Genomic DNA, 27,267 nt, shown 5'->3' with positions numbered 1-27,267 from the left:
TGCAGACGTGTCGCGCCGCTGACGTGCCCGGTGGAGCCTGGCCATAACTGTCTCGGACTCGGGACGGGTCGTCTTCGGTCAGGAAAATGCGTCCTGAGCTGTGCTCTAGTGTGCTCACCTGTGTGTGTGCGCTTTGTCTGTGTGTGTGTGTGTATGTGTGTGTGCGCATCGGGGCGAAACTCCGCCGTGCGCGATACAGAGGGCAGAGGGGAATTGTAAACGGCGGTGCGCCGCTGCTAGTTGCATATAGGGGAAACACTGCTCTCTTTGGTATGAGTTCTTCTGGGTCATCGTGTACAGTTGCTTTGCTTTCAGGACTCTCTCCGGCAGCCATTCTCGCCTCTAAACTTTTCTGTGCTCTCACTCTCACCCGCTCAAGAGTGCCTGTGGTGTGCAGCGGTGAAATGGGTCCCCGCTGAAACACTTTCCCGCCGCGCACGTTCCGGACGTTGTTTGGGCTATTCACCGGTATTGCGGTACATGAAAAATTCATATCATAATGAAAATAAATACCGGTTTTCGGTACAAACCGGTATACCGCCCACCCCCAGCTACACGTGTTTCTAGTAGGACTATGTTTACAAGCACAAGAGTTCAGCGAGCCACCGAAGGACCGCCCTGCAGATTTACTATTGGTTCTGCAACGTAGGGAGTTTTTTAAACTCTGAAATTGTATCCGCCCATCTAAACACAAAATCAGGGAGAAAGTCATCAGTCTTTAGTTAAGCAAAGCGTCTAAAGACTGACTTGTGAGTCTACTGATTTTCTAACAACCAGTTAGAATCATTTGAATTTGGGGAAATTCCCTCAAGGCCTTCTTGAGATATTACGTTCATAAAATGAGATGGAGGTATGGTCACACTGACCTTGACCTTTGACCACAAAGTCTAATAAGTTCATCCTTGAGTCCAAGAGGATGTTTGTGCCAAATTTGAAGAAATCCCTCCAGGTGTTCTAGAGATATCGCATTGACAAGAATCGGACACACAAGGTCACAGTGACCTTGACCACCTTGACCTTGACCACCAAAATGGAATTAGATAATCCTTGAGTCTGGGGAACAAATCCCTCAAGGCATTCTCGTGATATCTATGAGTTGAGTTAACCCTCTATGAGATCGATTACGTCCCAGTAACCTTAGCCTTTGACCTATGACCCGAAAATCCAATCAGTTATTCCTACAGTCTAAAGCAGCATATTCCAGCATTGAAACGATGCTGTACCTATTGGAAAAGCTGTAGCCTGATGTGCACCTTCTGTCTATTTTTGTAAGCTGAAAACCTTTTCCCTCAATGGAAACAAAGGTTTTATTTACTTTTATTTCACAGATAAGAAAGAATAAATTGTAAAGACAATAATGTCCCAACAAAATAGCATATTAATTCTTGTTTGTGATTTATCCTGGCTTCAAATGAATAGAGGAAATCTCAGCTAGTCGCTAGGCTTATTAACACAATGTAAAATGCCGTAGGCTTGTGCTAATAATGTTAGCATGTTGTATTTGTTTAGATAACGTGTTTAGTATAAGACAATTGTTTTGTCAGTGAACCTTGTGAGTTGTAATGGAGCTGAATTTGTAACGTTACCTTTGCTGAATGTTGCTGTTGTCCCTGGCTTCATATGAGTAGAGGAAAAGTTAAAGGGTTTTTTTGGGGGAGTTTTTCCTTATCCGCTGCGAGGGTCATAAGGACAGAGGGATGTCGTATGCTGTAAAGCCCTGTGAGGTAAATTGTGATTTGTGATATTGGGCTTTATAAATAAAATTGATTGATTGATTGATTGATTGAAATCTCTGCCAGTCGCTAGGTTTATTCATACAATACTATAGGCTTGTGCTAATAACATTAGCATGCTGTAGTTGTGGGGAAAATGTGTCCAGCAAAAGAAAAGTTATTTGTTTATGAATCCCGTGAGTTACAATGAAGCCAATTTGTGCCCTTGAAATTGTCTTAATTAAATCAACTAAACTTTACAGCACTTCACAGAAACCCCACCCCCAGTGTTTTGGAAGTGTAACTGCAGAGTGACACAGACACACCACCGCAGAAGTATAAATGCTGACAACGGCGTAAGCCACGTGTGTAGGCTACGTCGAAGGCTCTGCATAGGGCTGACACATGAGTATAAATCTGCCTTACGGTTGACATTTGTGCGAAATTTGAAGAAAATCCCTCAAGACATTATTGAGATATTGTGTTCATGAGAATGAGACAGATGGACCGACAGATGGACAGACAATAGAAAACATAATACCTCAGGTTACGGCTATCCCTGGCGCAAAAGCATAAAAACACATGACATATTGTGTTTTGTTTCCCCTATCTAATGATAATGCTTACCTATGCTTATGCCTGTGTTGCTTTTCTCAAAGCCAGGACTGGGCAGGACATTTTCAATGTAGCCAAACTGGGGTGGAGATATCAGACTGACCACCAGTTTGTCCAGGACAGTGTCCACGTCTGAGGCCTTCAAATGAGATGCAGTGATCGGGGCAGACCCACCTTCATCCACCGTAAAGATGTCTCCTACAAACAAAAAAAGGTAAATCATGCTTAAACACCATGCTTACACTAATAACATAGTATTACTGTAGGCACGTAGAGGGCAGCTGTGAAATTCCTGCCCTGCTGCTTACTTCTTTTTTAACTTCAAATTGTAAGTTAATTATGTCACATAAATCAAATTAATTTTGTTTGTTCATAAAATATAAACATATATAAACAGATATCCATGTTGTCATTTTTAAAAACCATTGTGCTTATTGACCTTTCCCATGGTAGACATGTTAAACTGAACTTTGCAGGAAATACACATATCTGAAGTTTGAGTATGTTATTTTGTAAAATGTATGTACTTGTATGGTACATTATAGTTCAAAGCTGGTTCTCAGGGCACCATTTGACTTACAAACAGCCCACCTGTTGTTAGAGAAGGTGGTTGGCTGTCGACTGGAAACACTGTGATGTGGAGGTCATACACAGGCAGACTGTCCCGAAGCCGAGTCATGTCTCTGGTCCTGAAGGGATTTTCTTCAACGCAGCATAGAGGAGAGTTTTCTGTTTCTCCGTCAGAAATAACAAAGGTGATGGTGTCATGGCGAGGAGTGAGTCCGATCTCTAGTCCTACAAAAACAATATACAAAGTACTTTGAGAGACAGTCCCTACTGTACTGTGTTGTGTTGTACCTGTTTATCTCTCCAAGATATTAACTTTACTGCCCAGGTGATATGCATGTAGAGCTCTGAATGCTGACAATGAGCTCAACCATACTGCTTAATACAAAGAATGGAGCAACTATAAGCTCCCATCAAACGAAGGCAAAAATCACAAGTAGCTTAAAAAAACAAATCAGCAATTCCATTTTTTTCCTATTTACTTTATAACAGGAATACACCATAAAAATGCATATCAGCCCATGAAGATGGATAAATAACGTGCAGTTAAAATGTAAAGCAAACTTGGATGTCACCCAATCCTGATTCATAAGTGAATAATGCAGGTGGGTGACAGCAATAGATCAGTAATATATGGTTACTGTTGCTGTTGCTTTGGTACATACTGGACACACACACGCTGTATGTGTTCATGTTTATGGGCTTAAAATGTATAGAAAAACTCTTCACAATCCTGACATATTATATAGCCTAATATGTAAATAGAAACACACTGGTAAACATGTATTAAACTAATATATCTGACACATTTTTTGTTGTTTATTTCAAATGACCTGGAAAATCTGCTAAGCAAAAGCCATCTAAAATGGGTTATTAGGATATCTTATAAACAAATGACTTGACAAATGCTTACTATAGTCTGTTTCTTGCAACTGTTATGGTAACATTTATAGAAACATTACCTTAAATAAAACAATCTCAGAACTTTAACTTAACCACAAATTCTCCAACATACTTATAAAGGCTAAGTGATTCATCGGATTAAATGAGGTAGTCTTAGTATTCATTAAATCAACTTCTTTAATTAATTCATATTATTTATNGTCACAGAAACACCGGAAATGACACAACTCGCTTACCGCAATACGTCAGCACGTCAGTCCAGATGGTGTTTATGGTGTTGGTTGCTGCTTGACCGCCCCATTAATGAAGGAGTGTGCCTTGTATGGTTTTTTTATTTAGTTTGGGAAAAAGATCTTTGGTCTTTACTATGGTTCGACCTACTTGCTGGAGTAGTAAACTAGGTTTCATTACAAATAGGACTCTACTAACATGACTCATTCTTTCACAGTTATTAGTCAATATTTCCATGGAAGTGAAGACAACAGTTGCAAAACGTTGTTTTTTTTTAGACTTAATTGCCCCTCAGCATGAATACATTTTGATTGTACATTTTATTTTGTCAGTAATAGTTGTATAATAGCAATATTACACCAGCCAGTGTGCTTTAACGTCATTTGTGGCACAATAGTCATGCAGTCAGGACCGAGGTGCTTGTGCTGAGGTCTGCATGCATCACTGAAGTAATGTTGCTTAATTAACAAACCTATATTAATTCAGCAATGCCTGAGCCCAAAGACAGTGGTTATGCTGTCAATTGGTCCCAGAACATAGACGTTAAAGGGTAACTATGGTACTTTCCAACCAGACCCCTATTTTCCCATGTTTTTGAGTCTAAGTGACTGATGGGAACAACAAGTTTTGAAGTACAGTATTGAGAGAGACTGCTGCAGCCAGCAGAAGCAAAATGGGTTCTATCCTTGTTGGTAATTGAGCAGTATTATACAACAATTAGTTCCGACCGAGTAATTTGATTGAACGAGAGGCATTCCATGAGTGCTGATAAAGAGTACAACATCACTGGGACATGTAACAGTAAAATCACTCCACTCACAGGTGTTATAAATATAAATACAACCATTAATTAACCAACTGTCACACTCGCTACATTGACGCAAACTGACACTATAGCGTTACACCAAGAAGATGGATATTTTCCCCAAAATTACATTTGAATTAATCAACGTTTCATCCACCGAAGTGGCCGAAGTTACACAGTTGCAGATCAATGTAAATACAAAGTAGCTTGTGAGTTCCTGGCGTGTGTGCTGTGTTGCCTGGCAACAGACTGGGGGAACTGTTTTTTTATTGCGGAGCTACATAACATACTTAAATAACTTATTTCATCACCTTTTGTTAACATTTCCTTACTCAGCATTGCTGTTTAAGCTGTTGTTGAACTGTTGTATAAAAGCAATATCATACTCGAAGTCGTGATGTTGTACTGTATATCGTCACAGCTGTGATTGTCTATGACCGAATCACAGCCGTGATGATATACAGTACAACATCACTCCCTCTCGTGTGATATTGCTTAATTAATTAACTTCCACTAAAAGAGTTTGTTTTCGCCGCTGAAAGGCTTAGATTATTACTCTAACTGTCTGACAACATTATGAAAATGATCCTACAGAGGTCAACCTTGTTAAAGAGTAAAGAGTAAAGAGTAAAACAATTTTTGTCTAACCAGAAAAAGCCCTGAAATAGCAATCACCAAAGACACCTGACTTCATTCAAATGAACAGTAATTTTAGTGTTTATAAAGCCAGCATATTTTCATATCTTACTGGGTGACTTGAGGGTTTATTTCCACCAAACCAGAGTTGGTGATTGTTGGAACAATGGAGAGACAAACCAAGGTGCCTTTTGTGAGTTTTGATTTTCTTCTGTTGACTTTGACTGAAGTGTGTTTTACAATGATAAAATTACTGTTTACTTCGATGGAGTTTGGTACGTTTGGCGATTGCGATTTTGGGCCGTTACTGGTTGAACCAAAAGGATCTTACTCCTTAAAAAAGAGGTCTATCTTTATAGGGATCCTTTCCATAACTTTGACAGACACAGCAACAATCTGAGCCTGTCAGTGGCAAAAACAAACACTTTTAATGGATGTACATTGATGCTGCTCAATTGACCACAGGGATTACATTGCAGCCTGTTTTGTCACTGCTGGCTGCAGTGGAGTCACTCAATACTGGAACAATTTCAAAACTTGTTGTTCAGATTAGGAAAATAGGACCCAGGTTGGAAAAAAACAAAGTTACCCTTTCAGCCCACTCTCCGTTGCTCACCTGTGTGTTTGTAGGTGATGATCCCTGCAGTGATGTCTGCCTGGATGAAGCGATCCACTACAACTGAGTTTCGGAGCACCACACCATGATATGGCTGCCGCGCTATCAGGAAGGCCAGGCTGCTGTTGTCGCTGTCAGCATCAGTCGCATAGATATACTCAGCGGTGATGACTATTTCCTGTCCCTCTGCACAGCTGAGAACTGGTTTTAAACCAGCAACCAACACAGGGACTTCATCGTTGATAGGCATCACCTGGAGATGACATGCAAGTCACTTTACTAAAACAATGAATGGTTGTTTTTACTTTTCTTTATCTGACTGCAAAGAAGGACCAAGAGTGTAAAGCCATAAGGCTGTCTATTTCTATTACCTTCACTTGCAGGACAAAACTGACGGAATTGGTGCCATCTGTTGCAATGAATTCAATGTAGTCCTCTATGGTTTCTGAGCTGTCGTGATTGTACCTGATTGACAATGACAGTCAAAATCAAGATTTGATGAGTGATGAAATAAACACAGTGGGATTTTTTGGGTTTTTTTTAAACGTTGACCTTTGGCCTTCAACCACCAAAAATATCATCACTTCATCAAGTTTTTTTTAATAAAATTTTCATTATTGCAAACAACAAAACAAAAAAACAAAAAAACGTACAAACAGACAAAACAAATAGAATGGAGGTGAATAAAAAGGGTTCTGAAAACAAATAAAACAAAAACAAGACAGGCAGGTAGGTAGGCGACTCAACACATCTGTCCACCAAAACTGTCCAATTTTTCTTTTGTCATGTCATTTTGACAATTTAATCTCCCCAACATTTTCTCACATGCCACAGTTTCCATCATCTGAGTTCGCCACACACTCAGCGTGGGAATTCAAGGCTCCTTCCAACTCCTTAGAATCGTCTGTGCACAAGTCATTAGGCCAGTTTTTAATATTCTAAAAATATATTTGTTTGTTATATTTGTAATCTTAGTGCTAATGTGTTGGACAATATTTTGCAATCAACATTTATTAGGCTTATGGGTCTGTAATTGGCTGGGTCCATTGAATCCTTGTCTTTTTTTGTGTATCAATGATATAATGGCCTTGCTAAGACTTACTGGGAGTGAGCCATATTGAAACGCTTCTTGGAAAACCTCTGTGAGAAATGGACAAAGAATATCAACATATTTCTTATAGTACATGCACTCCACCGGGAAGCCATCTATACCGGGTGACTTCCCAGTTTTCATACCCTTAATTGCAATTCTAACTTCAGCTTCCATTATGAGAGCATCCAGACTATCCTTTTCCTCTGGAGAAAGTTGTGGTAGCTCTACCTTCTGGAAGAGTCTTCATCACTAGCCGAACACGTGGATGTGTACAAATCTTCATAAAAGTTTTTGAAAACGTGATTGCTGCAATAGTATTATTTGAATCCAGGCATTTTAGTTGTCTTGCCATTAATCGTCCAGTTGTTTCACCTTTTTCATAAAAATTTGTTTTGAGCCTAAATAGTGAATACTCTGCCTTTTTATATATTTCATGAAACTCAAATTTTAGTTGACAGATTTTCCTGAAACATTCTTCATTGTATTGTTCAGCTAAATGCCTCTTGAATTAAACTATTTCCTTTTCCAATAGTTGTACTTTTTCCTCATTGTCCTTTTCCTTCCATGAACTATAAGCTATACATTTCCCCCAAACGCCTTGAGTGCATCCCAAACAGTAGCTAATCTTTCTGTTGTTCCTCTGTTCATATCTAAAAATACCTTGATATCCCCACCAAGTTTTTTTGCAAACTGTTCCTCTTGTAATAGACTTGTATGTAGTCTCCACCTCCCAACTTTACCTTCATTAGAACGTAAATCTATATGTAATTTGATCAGTGCATGGTCTGTTATTGCTATAACTCTTATATTGCAGTCTATTACTAGGTCAACAAGTGAGTCAGCAACCAGAAAAAAATCTATTTGTGAATAGGATCTATGAGAGTGAGAATAAAATGTGTATTCCCGTTCTTTCAGATTTATGAGTCTCCAGATATCTATCAAACCCAGTTCCTCCCGTAAAGTATCTATAGCTGCTCGGTCTCTGGGGGATGTGCCTGTTCTGATTTTACTGCGATCCAGATGATCATCTAATATTTGATTGAAATCTGTATCTCCCATTATTTTATTGACCTCATGAAAAAATGATGTGTTTTCTCTGTTTGGGGCATATAGGTTGCAGAGAACTACTTTAACTCCATTAATAAGTGCTTCCACTACTAAGATCCGTCCATGAGAGTCTTTAAATTGATTAAGTACAACAAAGTTCAGTTTTTTGTTGACGAGGATAACAACTCCGCAGCTCTTGCTTGATATTGAGTTATGAAAGACATGGCCGAGCCCAATCACGTTTCATTTTTAAAGCTTCATCTTGGTCCCTGGAGTGTGTTTCCTGAATATATGCAATATCTGTGCCTTTAGATTTAAGATAAGTGAGTATTTTTTTGGCGATTAATTGGTGTACTACAGCCATTAATATTCCATGTCACTATATTGATATGTCCACTACTCATTACTTCTAGAGAGTATATACATTTGCCTCCCTTTACCCTCATCCATGACGCTGCCCCTCACTACTTCAACACACATTAATGCCTTACTCCTGCCATCATAAAAATAAAAACACCTCCAGAATCAGTATCCCAGAACAGGGACAATACCAAATAACAATAACTCAAAAAACACTGCCTTTAAAATGAACATGACAGTGTAGTAAGCCTTGGGCTTAATGTGATTCCGGTCTGTGTAGGTCCTATAGACGATACCTTCTGCTCCTCACCGACTGTCCGGTTACAGCAGCGCCCGAGAGTCTCCGTTTCCACCGTGCCTTTGAAATAAAGCTCCACTCTCCCTCATGTTCATGTCACACAGTCAGTCGTTCTCCGTGCTTTGAATGTTCTCCCAAATAAAGACCTCCGCCTTCTTCGGGTCGGTAAAGCTCAATCTCTTCCCCTTCCATGTAAACCTCAGGATTGCCGGGTGTGCCAACGTGTGTTTCACCTGATGATTCCACAGAGCCTTCATTACTGGGGAGAACCCTCTTCGTAGGTCGGAACGCTCCTTCGTCATGTCTCCCACTGTATCCCTCTCTCTTTTTTGCAGCTGTCAAAACTTTCTGCCGAGCCATGTAGTGTAGAAACTTCACCAGTATTACATGATTATTGGATGATTATCACCTGGCCATGGTCACCCACTTCTGTGGTTCCTCTCGATCTCATACTCGTCCCCCTGTAGCCCCAATCCTTCGTTCAGTATCTTCTCTATGTAGTCATTCATTGCATTCCCCGTTTCTTTTCCTTCTTTCACTCCAATCAGTCTAATGTTTTTACGTCTCCCTCGATTTTCCTGATCATCAACACGGCTCCATAGTTGCTCCACTCTCTGTCTTATAGCACTTTGTTTTCATTAACCATGCTAATGTTGCTATCCTCCACATCAGCAATGCGACTTTCCGCCTCTTTGAACCAGGTTTGCAAAGCACTCACTGCGTTTTTGAGCTCTGCTGTGTCCGATTTAATCATCGACATGTCACTCACCACTTTATTCAGAGTCATGCTCATCTTTACAGTTTCCGCGAGGATATCCCCCATGTTGTTTCTCTGGCTAGCTTCGCCACTAGTGGGGCTAGCAGGGTTAGCTTCCATGGTAGATGGGGTCTTCAAGCGAGTTTGCACACTTCGTTTTCCCTGGTTCATTGTGCGGTTCAAACCTGTGTAACTCCGTGTAACTTTGGGCTGTGCAGGAGTACCGACTACTTACGGCATTAACTAAACTTTCATGGAGGGTTTTATGTAGTTTAATTGTTATTAATTGTAGGCGGAGGACGGGAGCGTATCTAAGGCGCAACCATTTCCCAGGTTTTCCTCACGTGACTCATCATTTCATCATTTTATCCTATTAGACATTTATGTGAAATTGCCATAATTGAATATATGAATAATATAACTTCTTGAGTTATGGTCAAAAACATGTTTTTTTTAGGTCACAGTGGCCTTAACCTTTGACTTTCGACCACCAAATTCTAATCAGTTCATTGTTGCGTCCAAGTGGATGTTTGCTTCAAATTTGAATAAATTCCTGCAAGGTGTTCTTAAGATATCACATTCACAAGAATGAGACAGATGCAAGTTCTCAGTGACCTTGACATTTGATCACTGAAATCTAATCATTTCATTGTTGACTCCAAGTGAAAGTTTGTGCCAAATTTAAAGAAATTACCTCAAGGTGTGCTTAAGATATCCAGTTCACAAGACTGAGGTGGATGCAAGGTCACAGTGACCTTAACCTTTAACCTATGACCACCAAAATCTAATCAGTTCATCAGTGAGCCCAAGTAGACATTTGTGCAAAATCGGAAAAAAGAGCTATATTACGTTCACAAGAATGAGACAGATGAGGTCTCAGTGACCTTAACCTCTGACCACTGAAATCTAATCATTTGTGAGTCCAAGTAATAGTTTGTGCAAACATTTTTGAAATACTGTGTTTATGAAAATGGGGTGGATGGAGGGACGAATGGAGAGATGGAGAGACATATGGAGGGAAGGATGGACAGACAGACAAAAACATAATGCCCCCAGCTACGGTTACAACTGGTGGCTGGGGGCATGGAGGCATAAAACAGCTGGTGACACTTGTAAAGAATGTTTATCTGTAGACTTACACATTGCTCTTAGGAACACACAGTGATACAATATATAATCAGTACTTTCAGTGATTTACTTGGTGACTTTAGTCAGCAGCCCTAGTAACCCTAACCCAAGCACCCTAACCTCAAACCCCAGCACCCTAAACCCTAACCCAAGCACTTTTCTTTTTTGGCCACTTGGAAGCCGTACGCCACAACAAGCCAAACATCACCCAAAACTTTGACATGATATGACCTTATTAAATTGACATGGCTAATGTCTTAACAAGAAGTTGCCGATATAACAGACACAGAGCAACATATGCATTTCTTAGCCTGTTTCTGTCAGCCTGATGAATGTCATATTTCCTTTAGCTCTGTTTTGGACTCCAATGACTCCCGAGAAAAGTATCTGGCAGTTTGATTGCTAAAGCCCAGCTCAGACCAAGGATTCGCAAATGTGACAACACTGTTTTAGAATGTTGCAGAGAAAAGTTGCAGTGGTGTGACCTGGCCGGTCGGAGCTTGACACAAACCAGAAGGTGGTGTCACCTGCAACTCTGCCAGTCAAATAACCTGCTGCCATTTTTAGAACGTAAAGCACATCACCTTTTTCAACAGCCAATCAGCTTGTAGTGAAGTCCACTGGACAAGTCAAAATGACCGCGGTCAGCGTGTTTACTTACTGCAGCAGGTGCTCTGTGCCTGCCAAGCCCTCATGGTGTGCCGGTGTCGGACCGTGGGTCGCTGCTGCTGCTCAGTGTATGTGTATGTGCCCAACCCCAATACAAAATCAGCCTGAAAAGCTGGAAATCAGAATGGAAGTAAAAAGAGTTGTTGCATAGAGATGATACACCATCTCATCTAGTTGCATTGGTATGGACCAGCAGGTTTTTAACTGCGCATTTCAAGTAGCTGCCTGTTTCCACTCATCTCGTTGCAAGTCTTTGGTCTGAACTGGGCTCAACACATAGCCATATTAACTTAACAACTATTAGGTTTGTGTGCATTCTGCCCTCTAGTGGCCAAAAATCACTTAACTTGGAGTCAAAACCACACCTGTCCTCAGGCTTACAAGTTAATTAAATACAGCTGTACAATCTACACAAACCAACAGCCTTTTTTAAAGCTTAGTGTTCACAGTGACACAGTGTCAGAGAGTTCAATTCCATGTTTTTTGTTTAGACTGTAGTTAAGTAATGTTATATGAAAGTGTACGATAAAGGTGTTTACATGTATGTGGATGTTCTTTATAACTACATTGTTTTTCTCCATTCATATTTAGAGTTTTTGGCATAAATCCAACATGAAGTGAAGAAACAAATGAAGAGGGTGTCTGACCTAACTTTAAGGCTTTTCAGGTCTTGCACAGTGAAAGTGTGGCCTGGTTTCAGTGGGAGGCCATCTAGCTGCAGAGCTCCATGCTGTGGTTCCCTCTGAAGCTCCATCCACAAGGCTTCTTCCTTGGAGTCCACGTCTGACAGCAGCAAGTGTTCAGGGCCAAGCGTGCACTCCCCTCCCTCATCCACAGTCAGATGGTTGGTAAAAACCTGAAAAAGAATGAATCAACAGTCATATATACATATATGGACATGCAGTGATTATGTAAGGATGGTGCAGTTCTCTTATCCACCTGTGGTGGCTGGTTGTCCACTGGCATTACTGTTATGTTAAAGCAGATCCCAGTGACTGTCTTGCCCAGGTGGTTGGTTACAGAGAGAACAAACTGGATATACTGGGGGTAAGGGCCGATGTCCATGACTGGAGGCATGTAGGCTACCTTCATGAAGTTCACTGCATGCTGGAAACAAACAAAAAAAAGTACAGATACATTTTGGATGAGATAGTTTCTCTCACAGACCTTTAATGGATGGCTGCTAGCTTAGTTAACACTGTGCATTCACAGCTATGATTAACAATGATAATACCAATGCTAATGCTAATTTTTGCTAACAAAAAAGGCTTATAACCATTAAATCAAAATGTACGGACCAGAAAAATGAAATATCCAACTCCTTAGAAGGTCTGTTAGAACAAACAAAAGCAAGACTTTTTTAGGCAACCAAAACATTATAATTAACTTTCATGAACTTAAAACATAATAACATAGCTACGGATCCGCCTATACTCTATGAATCTTGGGTTACGCCATAGTTATGTTGCCTAACTAACATTGTCGCCATGGTAGGAACTTGTCAACAGATGGCACCACCTAGTCACTTCAAGCGGCCACACTCTTAATTATGCATAACTTTAAGCCTTAATAACATTTAAACAAGTACATTGTATAAAAATTCATTCCCTGTACAGATGTCAATAAGGGGCAAATTAGCTATATGTACCAATACCATTTTTTGTACCAGGTTGTAGACATGTTTATATCAGCTGTAAGTTTGGGCATTTTAACATGGGGGATCTGTGGGTTCTGACTCACTCTTGGAGCCAGCCTCAAGTGGCCATTAGATGAACCACAGTTTTTGGCACTTTGTGTTGGCTTTATTTTTCAGCCCTGGAGTATGTTGCTTGCATGTACCTATGATGTAGGCCTATTCCTCAATAAATATTAAAAGAATCACCTGTGTGAAGAGTCTCAGCACTGGCGCGTTGGAGTCTTTGGTGAATTTGGGTATGCTGTCGACTAAGAACAACCTGCCAGCATCAGGACTGCTGCTCATGACAACAAAAATAAATCATTCAGACAGAATGTTCTCCCACTGTTTGGTGGCCAGTGTGTTTTCTGAAGGTGTGGACATACTTACCTGTGGAGACCAGTGTAGAAAGGTGGAGTAGTAACCGTATATGTAAGTTCACTGTCTGGGGACTCCTGGTCTACGAAGTGAAGCTGTTGCCGTGTTATATGTACCACTTCTGTTTCTTTGATCACAACACACCTACTGGAACCAGGAACCTCTTTAGGTGGTTGGTCTGGAACGGGGTCTATGTGCACCATCACCACCTGCACCACAAGGACAACATTGTAGATCACCGAATTAGATATAGAGTACAATTCTGTGATAGAATTTCATTGCAAAGTTGTACTATTAAACCCAAGACTAGTGGTGTTTTCCCCAAGGATTATTTCTTCAACTATTATTCTCCATGTGAGCAACAAGGTTCAAGGGTTGGCGATGTCTGTTGGTCAGTCAGTCCTCCACCACCTTGGTTCATAATTGAGTATCTCAGCAACTACTGAATGGGTTGTCTTTAGATTTGTTTCTGTCATTCATGGTCCCCAGAAGATGAGTCCTGATAACTTTGGTCATCCCTTGAGGATGGCAGTCTTGGTTTTAAGGAAATGTCTTGACAAATATTGAATGGACTGCCACATTTGATTAAGATCGTCATGGTTCTCAGAGGACGAATTTGTTGATCTCCAGACTCTTCATCTAGTGCATGCCTGATATCAGACAGAATTGCACACATCAGTTTTGCATGTATTTCATTTAATCAATCAATCCATCAATCAATGCCACATGGAATTATACAAGGTACAACTCTTGTGAAATGTGATCCCATCAGCTCCTTAATTTGTGCACTGTAATTTAGTCCTTTGCACATCTTCTTACATTGTTGGCTGCTGCTTTAGAATTGCTCATGTTTCCAGATGGTTCTGGTAATCTGTGGTTTCTGGTTGTGGAATAGTTTGACTGTCCACAGATCTCGACTTCAACAAGACATCCCAATGGTTGCTTTTCCCGAACAAAGGCAGCACTGCACAGCAGCCACCTCTACAGCAGTGATCCACAGCAGGAACAGGACAGTACCTCACATTCCTACCATCACACCAGGTCCTTATTCACCAAAAGGCACCTGCCTCCTCTCCTTCTCTTGCCAGAGTCCTCTGCTCTGTCAGATCAGCACATAGAAAAGAAGCCTCCTGGCACTTTCCAGGACTTCGGTGAATCAAAGGATTTTAAGTCCCTGACATCCCGTTAGAAACGGATGTGGCACGCAGGTCTTCCAGTGTGTTTTCTAACACCCATACAATGGCAAGCAGGATGCTAGTTCAGCGAGGGCCTATTCTTTTCCATCATTTTCATGATGTTTTCTTGTGTTTACGTCAGTAAACATGGCCCTGGCCATGTAGCAGCTAACTAGCTAGGAGTTGGCAGGAGAGTTTACAGACTGATGAGTTACTGTCCTCATCCTGATGACTGACCTCCAGCCACACACCAACACTGTCCAAAGCCAGCCACAAAAAGCACATCCAAGACTTGCAAAACAGACATAACAGCCTAAATTTTGCACAAATTCAGCAGAGCTGACAGAGAGGCAACCGGAAACGTCTGCACCTACGTCATATGATCATTGAGTATTGGACACATTAAAATACTGGCCTGATGATGGTGCTAGATTAAACTGTAGACCTCACTGTATTCAACCTGTAATGAAAGGCTAATTATGTTGATGCTTTTTTGCATGATCATTCAGCATAAATTGAAATGGTGTTCCCTCATCTTGTCCTTAATTAACTCTCTTAAAAGCATTACTTTAGAGATACCCACTTGAGGCTCTGACAAGTTGGGAGGGTCATGGAAATCTGACAGCACCACCTCAAAGGAGTCATCAAACACTTCGTTTCCTAGGTGTCGATAGTAAACCATGGACTGCGACAGGTCTTTCTGCAGAAAGTGGCTGACAGGATAACCTGGATCAAAACCAACAGAAACATGATTTGGTAAAAACAAAAACAAACTCCATGTAGGATGAAATGAGAAAATGAAGTCCATTCATCTGACCTGTGAGCCCTGATGTTGGCATCTTCATGACCTCTCCTGCCTGTGGAGGGCGGGTGATGTTAAAGAGGATGTAGTCATTGCTGGAGTCCATGTCTGAAGCCTGGAGGGTGGAGCCTCTCAGTAAAGTCATCTGGCCCTCAGACACCTCCAGCAGCATATTGGTGATGAGGAACGGCGGGCTGTCGTCCTTAGGCAGGATCTTGATGGGGAACTTATGTCGAGTCTGATGGCGGCCGTCAGTAATGCGAAAGATGATAAAGTCTTTGGTGGAGTCACTGTCATCATGGTGATAGCGAACCACGCCTGCTTTGATGTCATTGACAGTAAACATGAAGCCCTTTCCACCTGGATTTTACATGAACAATAATGAAGAAACAGAACTCATTAAAAATAATTTGATGAAACATCAAAATAATTTGATGTTCCCTGGCTACAGCAAACTACTGTAGCCAGGGAACTGACCATGGTAGCAAACCAAGGAACATCATGCTAGCGGAAGTCAGTCAAAGTAGCTCTCAAAGCTAGCTGGCTTGCTAGCTGTCAGCAAATAGTAAATGGACTCCATTTATCTAGTCTTAATGACTACTAAAAGCTCTCAAACACAGGTGCCATTTACCTGTTCACATACTCAATCGTACACTAGTGGCCAAGGCTACCATACAAGGTGCCACCTGCTCATCAGATAAGCATTCACACACACTCACATAGGGAGTAATTTTGGATTCAGTATCTTGCCCAAGGACTGCAAGGGCCAGAGATCAATCACAAACTGGACAACAACAGTTAGTAGCTTATTTGAGACATGTACAATTGACTCCTGCCTCCTAGCTGCCTAATGCACTCTGGGCATTCACTCCGGACACTCATTGGTGTCAGCTCCAATCACATTTCTGCCACTCCAACTCCCTAAAGGCTCTGGTGTGTCGTGGCAAACTATTGAAACTGAAACAGTACAGTTCTAATCCAGCTGTCATATCCACACTAAAAATTTGGCAGCAAATTGAGAACCACCTCAACTGGGACACACTACCCCTGGCTACTCTAATTTGTAAAAATGATCTATTTATGCCAGCTAAAACTGACTCCAGATTTTCTGTCTGGAACAAACAAGGTCTGAGCACATTAGGTGACCTTTACCACAAAGACAATGACGAGTATTACAAATCGTCATATCTCCTTTATTTACAATCTTATAACCCTGGACACAACATCTGCACCTGGATTCAATGTGTGAACAAACACTCTTCCTAATGCTTGTATTTCTATCAATGTGATTCTACTGTATTACTGCAATAAAATGTAGAAAGAAAGAAAGAAAAAGATGTTTACAATGTGCAAATTTAATTAATTCCCCTGATCTGATGTGACAAAGTCATAAGGTCAGGTGAAACTGCAAGGGCCTGGGTCAGCTAAACCTGAGAGGAGATTTGTAATAGACCAGAGTCTTGCCAAGACCATTTTTGAACTGCTTTTTAGACTGATAAAATGTCTTGGGCATGAGGGACTTCCACTGTGGGGACATATCCATCAGGATGGAGTTTTATAGCCACTAATGATGGAGCAGCAGGCAAGCAGACAAAACATTATAGATGCCAAGGGGACATGAGGGGTTTCAGCAAACGGATGACTGGATGTCTGACACCACTCAAAAGGAAATATTAGATTTTTTTAGTACATGCAGTCCAGAGAGAAAATCTGTCTGAGCCGAGTGAGTGCACATTCTTTGGACTAAAGGACCATAGATTTAAGTATGTCTGAGCAGTTTTCCTGAGCATTAACTCCTCTACCCAGCCGCCAGAATAAATGTTCATATTGTGGGTTTCTGCGAACCACAGATAACATTTGTACCTTATTATGTACTGGAATTATTGAAACTTTGTGTTTAACAACGCTGTAGGTTTAGGCACAGAAACCACCTACAGTATGGTTAGAAAAACACCATGATTGGGCTTAAGGCGAGACAGGTGAAACATAATTTTAGTCAGGACCACTCTAGTCAAAGAAAACTTAATTTCTGTTTGCAGTATTATATTTGGCGGTATGTCTGAGGCCTCTCTGCCCTTCCACATGCCTGCATGGAACGCATTAAGGCAAAGACAGCACACCTCTCTGTCTTTCCACACACATACAGTTTTGTTGTTTGCTGGTCTCAAACAGCGGTCTGCAGCTGGCAGCCATCTTGGCTAAGCACATGTACATATGCACACTCACAACAGCGCAGCATCCCTCAGCGAAAAATATATTCCCCCCATGCATTAAATTAATTGTAACTGACTACTGCAATCTGCAAACAGGTTAAGATTAAGAAATATGTTTAAGGTTAGGTTAGTTTACGGATTAAATATTTCAACTTGAAATGAGGGACAATAGGAGGGTTAATGTGTGTAGGCAGAATATTGAACTTGGGAACATATGACCCTGAGAGCACAGACATTTTCCACCTGCAGCATAACCAGACAGATTTGACCATGATTGAGTTTAAAATGGAATTAAGGTAACCAGATAGAGGTCATACGATGTAATTTTGTCTGTGTCCTCTGGAAGTTGTGTCAGTACCTCTGACAGTGAGCCGTCCATGCTGCAGGCCATCCACAGTGATGATACGAACAGCATTCAGGTTGTCATTGTCCACAATCTGGAGCTGCTCCCACACTATTGGCCGAGACTGACCCTCTAACAGACTGAGACCTATAAGACAAATTGTTTAAAGAATAACTACTTAGTGTATTATACATGCCAAGCCTCATAGAGAGTTAAGAGCTCTAATACTGGAGTGCCCAGCTTTTTGTGTTGAGAGCATAGACTTCTGCTCTGGAGGCAGTCTACACTTCTTAACATGGATCATTTCCAGTGTCTATACGAGTGTTTCTGGTGAAACCCAGTTTTTAGATTTATGCTAATTGGATTTTTACATTCATACATACATGCCTAGCAACAATATTAGCAAAAAATGCTAATCCTAATATTTTGCTAATATTAAAAATTATTTGCAAAAATATCAGTATTGAGTTGACTTAGAGTTTAGAGTAAGTTTCGATGGTATTGCTACGAATGATCATTGGTAAAATAAATTGAGCTGCAAGTAAGTACATGAGCAACTCATTTGTCTCCTCACATTTGAAAGATCTTTGCACACTTGCAATGTGACAATGCTAGCATACCCATGTTCCAAGACACCCTGGGTGCATTCGTGTCTGCATTCCTCACAGACATGTGGACAGTCATTGATGGGCTCTTCTCAAAGAAAAAATCATGAACCTCAAATTCCACCTGTGGGGGAGGATTACAAAGTTTTTTCAGAAATCACTGACAACATCAAACTGATTGTTTTACATACTGCAAGTGGGAAGTGGTACCTCATAATTCCTGCGTTGGGTATGTGAGGAGTTCGGAGGTTGGTACCCAATGAGCATGTCATTGAGATCGAGCCATGTAAAGGAGGAGACTGGGCGAGTATGATCGGACAGATGGGTGATGAAGCCATCTGCAGGCGGTTTGGTGATGTTGAAAACCAAGAGCTGTTTTGGAGTTTCCTCATCTTCAGTGTCTAGTGTAGCGGTGGAGAGTGGAGTGAGGATGAACTGGTCCACCTCCAGGATAAACATGGACATGAAGGATGGTTTGGGTGGCTGGTTGGGCATTGCATCGACTATCCGCACTGGAATCCAGGCCTGTTCAGACTACATAAAGAAAAAAAAATCCCATGTTTTTGTTAATCTCGCAAAATTCCTTTAGCAAATTTGGGGAGAGGGATAGTATAAATCTTATAATATTGGAGTCTCTTCAGGAGTTCATTTAGTGCCAATAATTTAAAAGCAAAGGAACTAAAAAGTTGAGGGCCGTAAGAATAAGCTAAAACTGTGAGCAAAACACAGAAATAGATTACATTTAAAAAAGTTAAACTCTACTAAACTCATTTAATTCTGACAAGGGATATCCAGTATTTTATGCTGTTGTTCAATACATTCTCAAGTTAAAACTCACTAATGTTCAACAACTAGCCAATAGCAGCCCAGTACAATGCTATATCTTAATTGGTATCATAGCTTGAAACATACACTCATGTAAACTCATAGTGTTGGTGCAGGTACTAAGAAACAAAGAAATACAACATTGTTAGCATTAAAACCAAATGACCTGATACATGCTGCCACTCCTGGTGTCCTTGAGATCCAGTCGGATTGCGATGTAGTCTATGTCTGGAGATGGAGGGTCTATGTGCTGATACCTCAGTCCCATCACCAAGAAGTCATCACAGGGAATTTTGGTGAACTTCACCAGCTTCAGACCCCTCAGGCAGTCTTCGGATTTACACATTGCTCTGGCTTTATTATCTGTATTATTAAACAGCCATAGAGAGATTTTATATCACTTTTTGTATTCTTGTTTAACCTATTGAGTGTAACATCTATAACCCAGATTCCAGAAAAGTGGAATGCTGTGGGATTCCAAGGATACTGTGTAAAACAATTTGCAAATATTTTATGATCTATATAAATCTGAATACAGTATAAAGAGAAGACATTTATTGTTACAACTGCTAAACTTTATTTTCTAGAAAATATACACTAATTTTGATATTGATGTCTGCAACACATTCCAAAAAAGTTGGACCAGGGCCAGCAAAAGACTGTGAAAAATGTGGAATTCTCAAAAAACATGAGTTTGGAAAGTTTTACAACTAAACAGCTTAATTGGTAACAGATTAAAATATCTCTACTGGGTATAAAGGGCCATTCTCCTAAGGCTCAGTTGTTGTCAGCAAGGATGGTCACTTTGTATTAAAAGGCATGGGCAAAAAGTCCAACAATCTAAAAACAACACTGTTCAATGCACAAATGAGAATTTAGGGATTTCACCATCTACAATCCATAATATTATCAAAAGATTAAGAGAATCTGGAGACATCTCTGCACGTAAGGGGCAAAGCTGAAACCAATACTGAATGGCCGTGAAATTTGACCTCTCAAGCAGCACTGCATTAAAAACCAACCTGATTGTATAAAGGATATTACTACATTGGGTCGGGAACACTTTAAAAAAAAAACTTTATCAGTGAACACAGTTCATCACTGGGTCTACAAGTGCAAGTTAAGACTCATGTAAACTGAAAGCCATCTATCAACAATATCCAGCCAACTTTTCTGGTCCCAAGCTCGTCTGAGATGGACTGACACAAAGGGGAAAAGTGTGCTGTGGTCTGACCAGTCCATCATGGATGCTGTAACCTCAGGGGCTAAAGAGGAAAAGGACCATCCAGATTGTTAGCAGCACAAAGTTCAAAGCCAGTGTGGGGATGTGTTAATGGCCAAGGCATTATGGGTGACTTTCACATCTGTGAAGGCACCATGAATGCTGAAAGGTACATATAGGTTTTAGAGCAACATATGCTGCCATCCAGACAACGTCTTTTTCAGGGACGTCCCTGCTTATTCTAGTGAGACAAAGAAACATATTGTGCATGTGTTCCAGCAGCGTGGTTTCTTAGAAGAAGAGCGCAGGTACTAGACTGGCCTGCCTGCAGTCCAGACCTGTCTAACATTGAACTTGTGTGGTGCAATATGAAGCATGTAATACAACAACACAGCGTGTGTGTGGAGCATGCTGACAAGATCGAGGCTGAATGAGGCTGAGTGAGAGGAGACAGAGGGAGGCTGCTTAGTGAGAGAGCGGAGGGTGGGGGGAGGGNTAATTCGTACATCAAGCAAGAATGGGGGTCAACGCTTCCGCCCGCTCGACACAAGCATACTCCGGCGTACTATAAGCGGAGCGGACTCCGCGAGGAATGTCCGCAGTCATTCAGGCGGCGACGGGTAATGACACCCTCTCCCCCTGGGCGATGACATCGTTCATCGGCGATTTCACTAGATGGCGATAGGACGATAGGATATGGACAAGATCGCCCAACTCTACTCTGATACCAAAAGTATTTTGTAGAATCATGGCTAAAAACACCCTCTGGCAGGCAGTCACGCCCCAATGAATCTAACCAGGGCAGAGAATAAAGGGGTGAATGCAACACATAGACTGCACCAATTTCATATGTCTCATATCTCCACAAACTAGAATTACCGCCTTGTGTTTGAATGCCTCCGGTTACCAGTAAATTTGCATTAACAGTTAACATCCATGTCTGTCCAGACTCATATGTAGCCATGACAGCTGGCAATGCTTGAAATAGGTTATGGATGTTGATGCAAGGAGGCAACATATTCTTAAACATGGATGTTTCACATACATCTTCAACCCGGCAGCACAGAAGATCTATACAATCAGCACAGTTTCAAGATGGGCTCCCAAGATTAGTGTCACCAATTCAGTGACTGACCAAATGTCTCCCCTTCTGCTCCTGAGATATGACATTGAATAATGGCCAGAAAATGTTTTTTTTTACAGAACATTATGATGTCGCAGTGAAGTTGACCTTTGACCTTATTGATATAAAATGTCATCACTTCATCCTTTCATCATCATCATGATCATTATTAGTGCATGAATTTTTGGAGTTTTAGCCAAAAACATGTTTTGTAAGGTCATGGGTTCTTGACCTTTGATCTTCAACCACCAAAATCTAATCAGTTCATCCTTTAGTCAAAGTGGATATTTGTGCCAAATTTTAAGAAGTTCCCTTCAGGTGCTCTTGAGATATCACGTTCCCGAGAGTGAGACAAACATCACAGTAACCTTGACCTTTGACCTCTGACCACAGAAGTCTGATCAGTTCCTTCTTGATGTTTGTGCCGAATTAAAGGTGTTTTTAAGATATTGCATTCACGAGAATGGGACAGATGGATACATGGACAGACACACAGACGAACAGAAGTACATACACATACGTTCATACAACCCAAAAGCAAAATGCCGTCTGCCATGGGAGGCACAACTAAATTGTATGCCATCAGAATAATTTAAAAGATGTCATAGTCCCACAAAAAATCATAGGGGCTTTAATTTTTAATTGTTTGATCTTCTGAAAAATTCTTAGGCTATTGTTACCACAAATTACGACTTAAAGGACAAAATTCTCTTTTAACACTCCTATACATTATGCAGCTATTCGTGATGTAAGTCTTATTTTAGGGTCAAATTTGTTTGTTGGATTTTTTTCCCTTATTTTCTTGAGAATAAGCTCATGACGGGGGATTTGCCATCGTCAGCTGTCAGTCAGTCTCACAGGTTACCTAGCTGCTGGCGTAGGTGGATAAAGCTTTCTGGCTCATCCCCTCTTGTCATAGCTTTCTCTGGCTCTCCAGTGACCAGCTGGCCGTGGGCTGGCAGGTGGGTGTCATGGCTACTCAGATGGATGCTACACTCCAGGCTTGACCTCTGCTCATAGTGGAAGGACACCACGTTGCCATCCACAGCACCAGAGAGGCCGTAGAATTCAGGAACCTCCAGGGCTTTGGGCCCCAGCTTTATGATGCTGCATTCAGGTTCCATAATGTCGACACGGAAAGAAAACACCTCCATGTATGTCTCTGTCTCTGTGAACCTGGTCAGAAAAAACATAATATGATCATACTGCCACACCAGCAAGAACAGGAAATGAAGACAACAAGCATGTGTTGTACCTGTACAGTCGAAGCTTGACAGTGTCCTCCTTTAACAATGGACAGCCGTTATGGATGTACTTTACCGTATCAGCCAGATAGTGGCAGTCAAATACCTGAACAAATAAAGGGAAAAAACTGAATTATCCAATATAATGAGTGAGTCAGGACTAAAGTATGCATAACTACACTGTAAAATGTTTGACTGTACATTTACAGTAAATTACTGACTAGTAGTTGCATTACTTTCACAGGAAATCACTGTTCATTGTTACAGCAAATTGTTGTTGTAATCTCACAGTGGTTATGCTTGTATATTACTGTGATTTAGCAGTATGCTCCTGTAAAATTACTATGTTTAACTGTAAACTCGCAATTAGAGCCAATTACATTACTAATATAACAGTATGTTCCCGTAAATTATTTAATTTAACTGTAACTTCACAGTTTATTTACATTTCATTACTGTGATTTTACAGTATGCTCCCATGGAATTACTGAATTTCACTGTATATTTACCTGCATGAATTTCACAATACAATTCTGAATTTAGTTGAATATCCCAGTAAAAGCCTGTGAAGTTATAATAATGTAATTTACTGTGGAAATATTACAGGTAGCTACATATTGTAACTTCCTGGAAATAATTTGCAGTGTACCTGGACATTGCTTAGCTAATTTAAATGTTCAAACTGAACAAGACTATCTAACTTTTGCTGAAAATTATGATAACTGCCAAGAAGGTAGTATAGTAGCACAAGTATTACCGAGTCAGCAGTCAGAATCACTAATATAACTTACACAGCAATTTATAGGCCCTTGTAAATTTGCTAACATTAACCACCATAAGCTACTGGTCATACCAGGCCAAGTTAGACTATAGCAACGCAACATCTGAGTTTCAGTGAAGGTTGTAAGTTTGCATTGTATTGCTTTCTAATTTAGCTTTTCATTTGTAAGAGGAAGAATCTTATTACAAAGTATATTGTCTTGTTTTAACACTTTAGCAAAATGTCGGCATGCAACCATATTCTGTGGACGATAAACGAGGTGCAGACTTCCATCTGTGCCACTGGTGAAGAGTGTTTCTGATTCCAGTTTTCATTATATTAAAACTGGAAGACAAAATCAGATTTTTGGTTAATCTAGATTAAAAATATCATCTAACATCTTGGTATTACGAAACCATATGGTAAAAGATTTAAGACGAGATTTGAGATTTAACAACAGATTTAAACTATTCTACAGTACACTCACAGGTTGTCTGCCAATGAATTAATAAATATTCAGGAACTAATGTAATAATTCATTTTGCAGGTCTGTAAATTCCAAATAATAATAATATTAATAATTCCAATGAGTTTGTACAGCTTTGTAATTTGGTACTAATTGTGGTGAAAACAGAGACATTACATCCAAATTTCAAATTGCAATTCATTGCTAGTATGACCTGGACAGTCATTGTCAGAAAACAGCAGGTCAGCTGAACATGAAATATGTCATTTCCCCAGGCAAAAATACAATTCAATATATTTGGAGAACACTGTTTCCAAATGAATAATTAATTAATATTTTCTTGGGCTGTAGTTGAACTTTACTTAGGACTACTTAGGACATATCTATTTTCCTTATAATTAAAACTAAATTTCATTAGGCTGTTGTCTTGCATTGTTTGTACATAAGCCTATGAACAGAAAGGCACATCAATTCGTATATAACCCACATAATTATGAGCCAGAAATTCGTGTATAACTCAGGCTGTGGTCATGTCAATGTGCTAACGGAAATAAAGAAGCTAGTCAACCGAAAGTCCATGCAGGTTGGGGAGGTGCATGGGTCAAAAAACACAGGACTGTTCCCCAGGAGATTCTCCCCCAAGAGACTGATATGTGGAACCATGTGAAACCAAGTGAACTTTGAGTTATTTTAAGGTAGGCCTGCATCGTCACAATGTGTCTTTTCTAAAACCTAACCAAAATAACATTACTTGCCTAACCATAATCTATGTAACTTTATGAGTATGCAACATCATTTGTGGGCCGCCAATTCGATAAATATCATATGAACCACTGTATGAGGATATGTTGTTTACAGTACATACATATTACATTTCCAAGAATCTTACAAGGAAGATGTTAGGAAACCACTGATGTGGAAATACAAAGCTTTACTGGAACAAACAATCAGTTAATTAACATCTAACAAGTATTTTCAACCTTGTTCTAAATCAAAGACTGTTTGGCAGATGATGATAAACGATTCGAGAACAGACTACTAATCATCTACTAACCAGTCCAACATATTAGATTTGTAAATCTGAACACTGACCATTTACTAAATGAATTGTTTTTGATTAACTCTGATTTGGATGTTACATATGACCAATAATGACTTTGTAATTCCTTATTACATAGCTTACAAATTATAAGCTGGGGTTGCAATTTTTTTGTGTTTTGTGAAAAAACATGTACATGCCAGAAAATTAAACTAAAAGTAAGAAAGAAGGAAAAAGAAAAGAAAAGAATTGAACTGAATTGGGGTAAATGGCTTGATTTTTGCCAGCTTATATATAAAGCTAATATACAGTATAACTAAACTCATAACTCACAGGGCCTGCTAATGGCAACGTGAATGTTTCAAGTTTAGTCCTAAACTGTAGTTTTTATGACTTTTAAAAGAATACTTCACCTGCTAAATTGCCATTTGTATATTAGGTATACTATTACTCAGTGCATGTTACCTTGAATTCGCAATGAGTGCATATTTGCCTCCATGTTGAACAGAGATTTCAAAAAAGGTGAACATTCTTCATAATTGAAGTCACAGGGGTCCAGGGTTTAACAATAAGCAACCATTTGCAAACACTCAAGCAACTCGTGCAGTATAATCCATGTCTCATTTATCCAGTTGTATGCTCAGTACTTCCCAAACACATGTATCAAGCTGAATGGCGATACACAATATATACCTTAGTGTTTTTGGCAAAATGAGCTCCATGTTCAGTTCCAAGTTAAAGCCACATTTGAGATGTCACAAGCACTCTTATAAAAGCGGACTGTGTTCAAAGAAATTGACAGGGATTTTTTTCCCGTTTGAAAATATACAGCTGCACAACATGTAAATTAAGAATGATATGAATTAAATAGCAGGGCTGTACATTAACGTTTTGCACACAGTACTGGAGCTAAGGGGGTTTAAAGGTCTGCAGCACAGGACACAAAACTATAACATGAGTATTAAATTATCAAGTAGGTCTAAATCCATTGCAGTTTTGGAAAAAAAAGTATTTTTCCATGGCCTTTCAAATGAATCTAGTGCTGGAAAATGATTTAAATATTTTTAGTCATTTAAGCTATTAATCTTATTTACGTCATCAACAGAGAAGCCGAGGGAGGGAAGGAGTGAAAGATACTCGTTTACGTTATACACGCCTTGTTTTGAATTGTCTGTTTTTTCCCTGCATTTCTTAAACACATCTGTCGCCTGCATCCAGGCGCTGTGTCAGTATCATACAATGGACTATAACTACCAAGAACAACAGCAATGATCCACCTCACAAATGAACTAACAAACAAGTGCTCACCTGACCCAATCAAGCAGCTGTCTCCTACAAATTCAGCGCAACGTGTGCTTCTGAACTAATTTCATTCATGTCACAGACTGATTTAGCGTAGCTCGTTCAACATATAGACTGAGGTCTCACTGTAGACTAATTAACAGACAGATTAAACAGAGCAGCAGCTCTGTGTCTCTCTTAGGGCCCTATTTAGATGGTCTAAAGCGGACGGCGGAGGGCGCATAATCCATGTCGCAAGTGTCATTGCTATTTAGATGCAGGCGCAGTTGTCATTTTCACGCCCTGCGCCCTCGTCGTCTAACTAGCAAATGAACTTACGCGTCTCTGGGTGTGTTGGTCTAAAAATGAGGAGTGGTCAGGCGCAGTCATGGCGCGTTGCTAGTTAGATGATGTAAAAAGCAAATGCGCCAGTGACCAACAAAAACCTGGTCTAAAGTCAACAACGCAGTATTTCGCTGTTAAACAAGTTAGTAATATGCGTCTCTAGGCGGGTACACAACACGCGTGCACTCTGCTCACACACACGGAGCAGCCACACATATGCAAAAGATAACAAATAAAAATATGATTACATTGTGAAAGGTTATTATTGTGCACATTAAAATATTTATCAGAAACACGTCTTAATGGTCAGTCATTAATCAGAATGATCTAATCG

At 40.2% G+C, this 27,267-nt stretch overlaps 1 protein-coding gene across 1 annotated transcript in view; it reads right to left on the bottom strand.

Moving 5' to 3' along the window:
• Positions 1-27,267, bottom strand: part of frem1a (Fras1 related extracellular matrix 1a) — a 68,756-nt gene that overhangs the window by 29,357 nt on the left and 12,132 nt on the right. The window contains exons 3-18 of the mRNA XM_050066935.1: positions 23,054-23,148; positions 22,664-22,974; positions 19,620-19,816; positions 18,839-19,162; positions 18,644-18,752; positions 18,039-18,170; positions 15,483-15,827; positions 15,249-15,391; positions 13,503-13,699; positions 13,320-13,410; positions 12,377-12,544; positions 12,085-12,293; positions 6,457-6,550; positions 6,086-6,338; positions 2,919-3,122; positions 2,340-2,525 (exon numbers count right to left, since the gene is read on the bottom strand). Of these exons, the coding sequence (XP_049922892.1) occupies positions 2,340-2,525; positions 2,919-3,122; positions 6,086-6,338; positions 6,457-6,550; positions 12,085-12,293; positions 12,377-12,544; positions 13,320-13,410; positions 13,503-13,699; positions 15,249-15,391; positions 15,483-15,827; positions 18,039-18,170; positions 18,644-18,752; positions 18,839-19,162; positions 19,620-19,816; positions 22,664-22,974; positions 23,054-23,148 (3,058 nt within the window). The remainder of the gene's footprint in view (positions 1-2,339; positions 2,526-2,918; positions 3,123-6,085; positions 6,339-6,456; positions 6,551-12,084; positions 12,294-12,376; positions 12,545-13,319; positions 13,411-13,502; positions 13,700-15,248; positions 15,392-15,482; positions 15,828-18,038; positions 18,171-18,643; positions 18,753-18,838; positions 19,163-19,619; positions 19,817-22,663; positions 22,975-23,053; positions 23,149-27,267) is intronic.

The sequence above is a fragment of the Epinephelus moara genome, chromosome 17 (genome assembly GCF_006386435.1).
Source record: "Epinephelus moara isolate mb chromosome 17, YSFRI_EMoa_1.0, whole genome shotgun sequence".
Taxonomy (NCBI): domain Eukaryota; kingdom Metazoa; phylum Chordata; class Actinopteri; order Perciformes; family Serranidae; genus Epinephelus; species Epinephelus moara.
The sequence above is the reverse complement of the archived record's forward strand: the minus strand, read 5'-3'. Positions and strand labels throughout refer to the sequence as shown.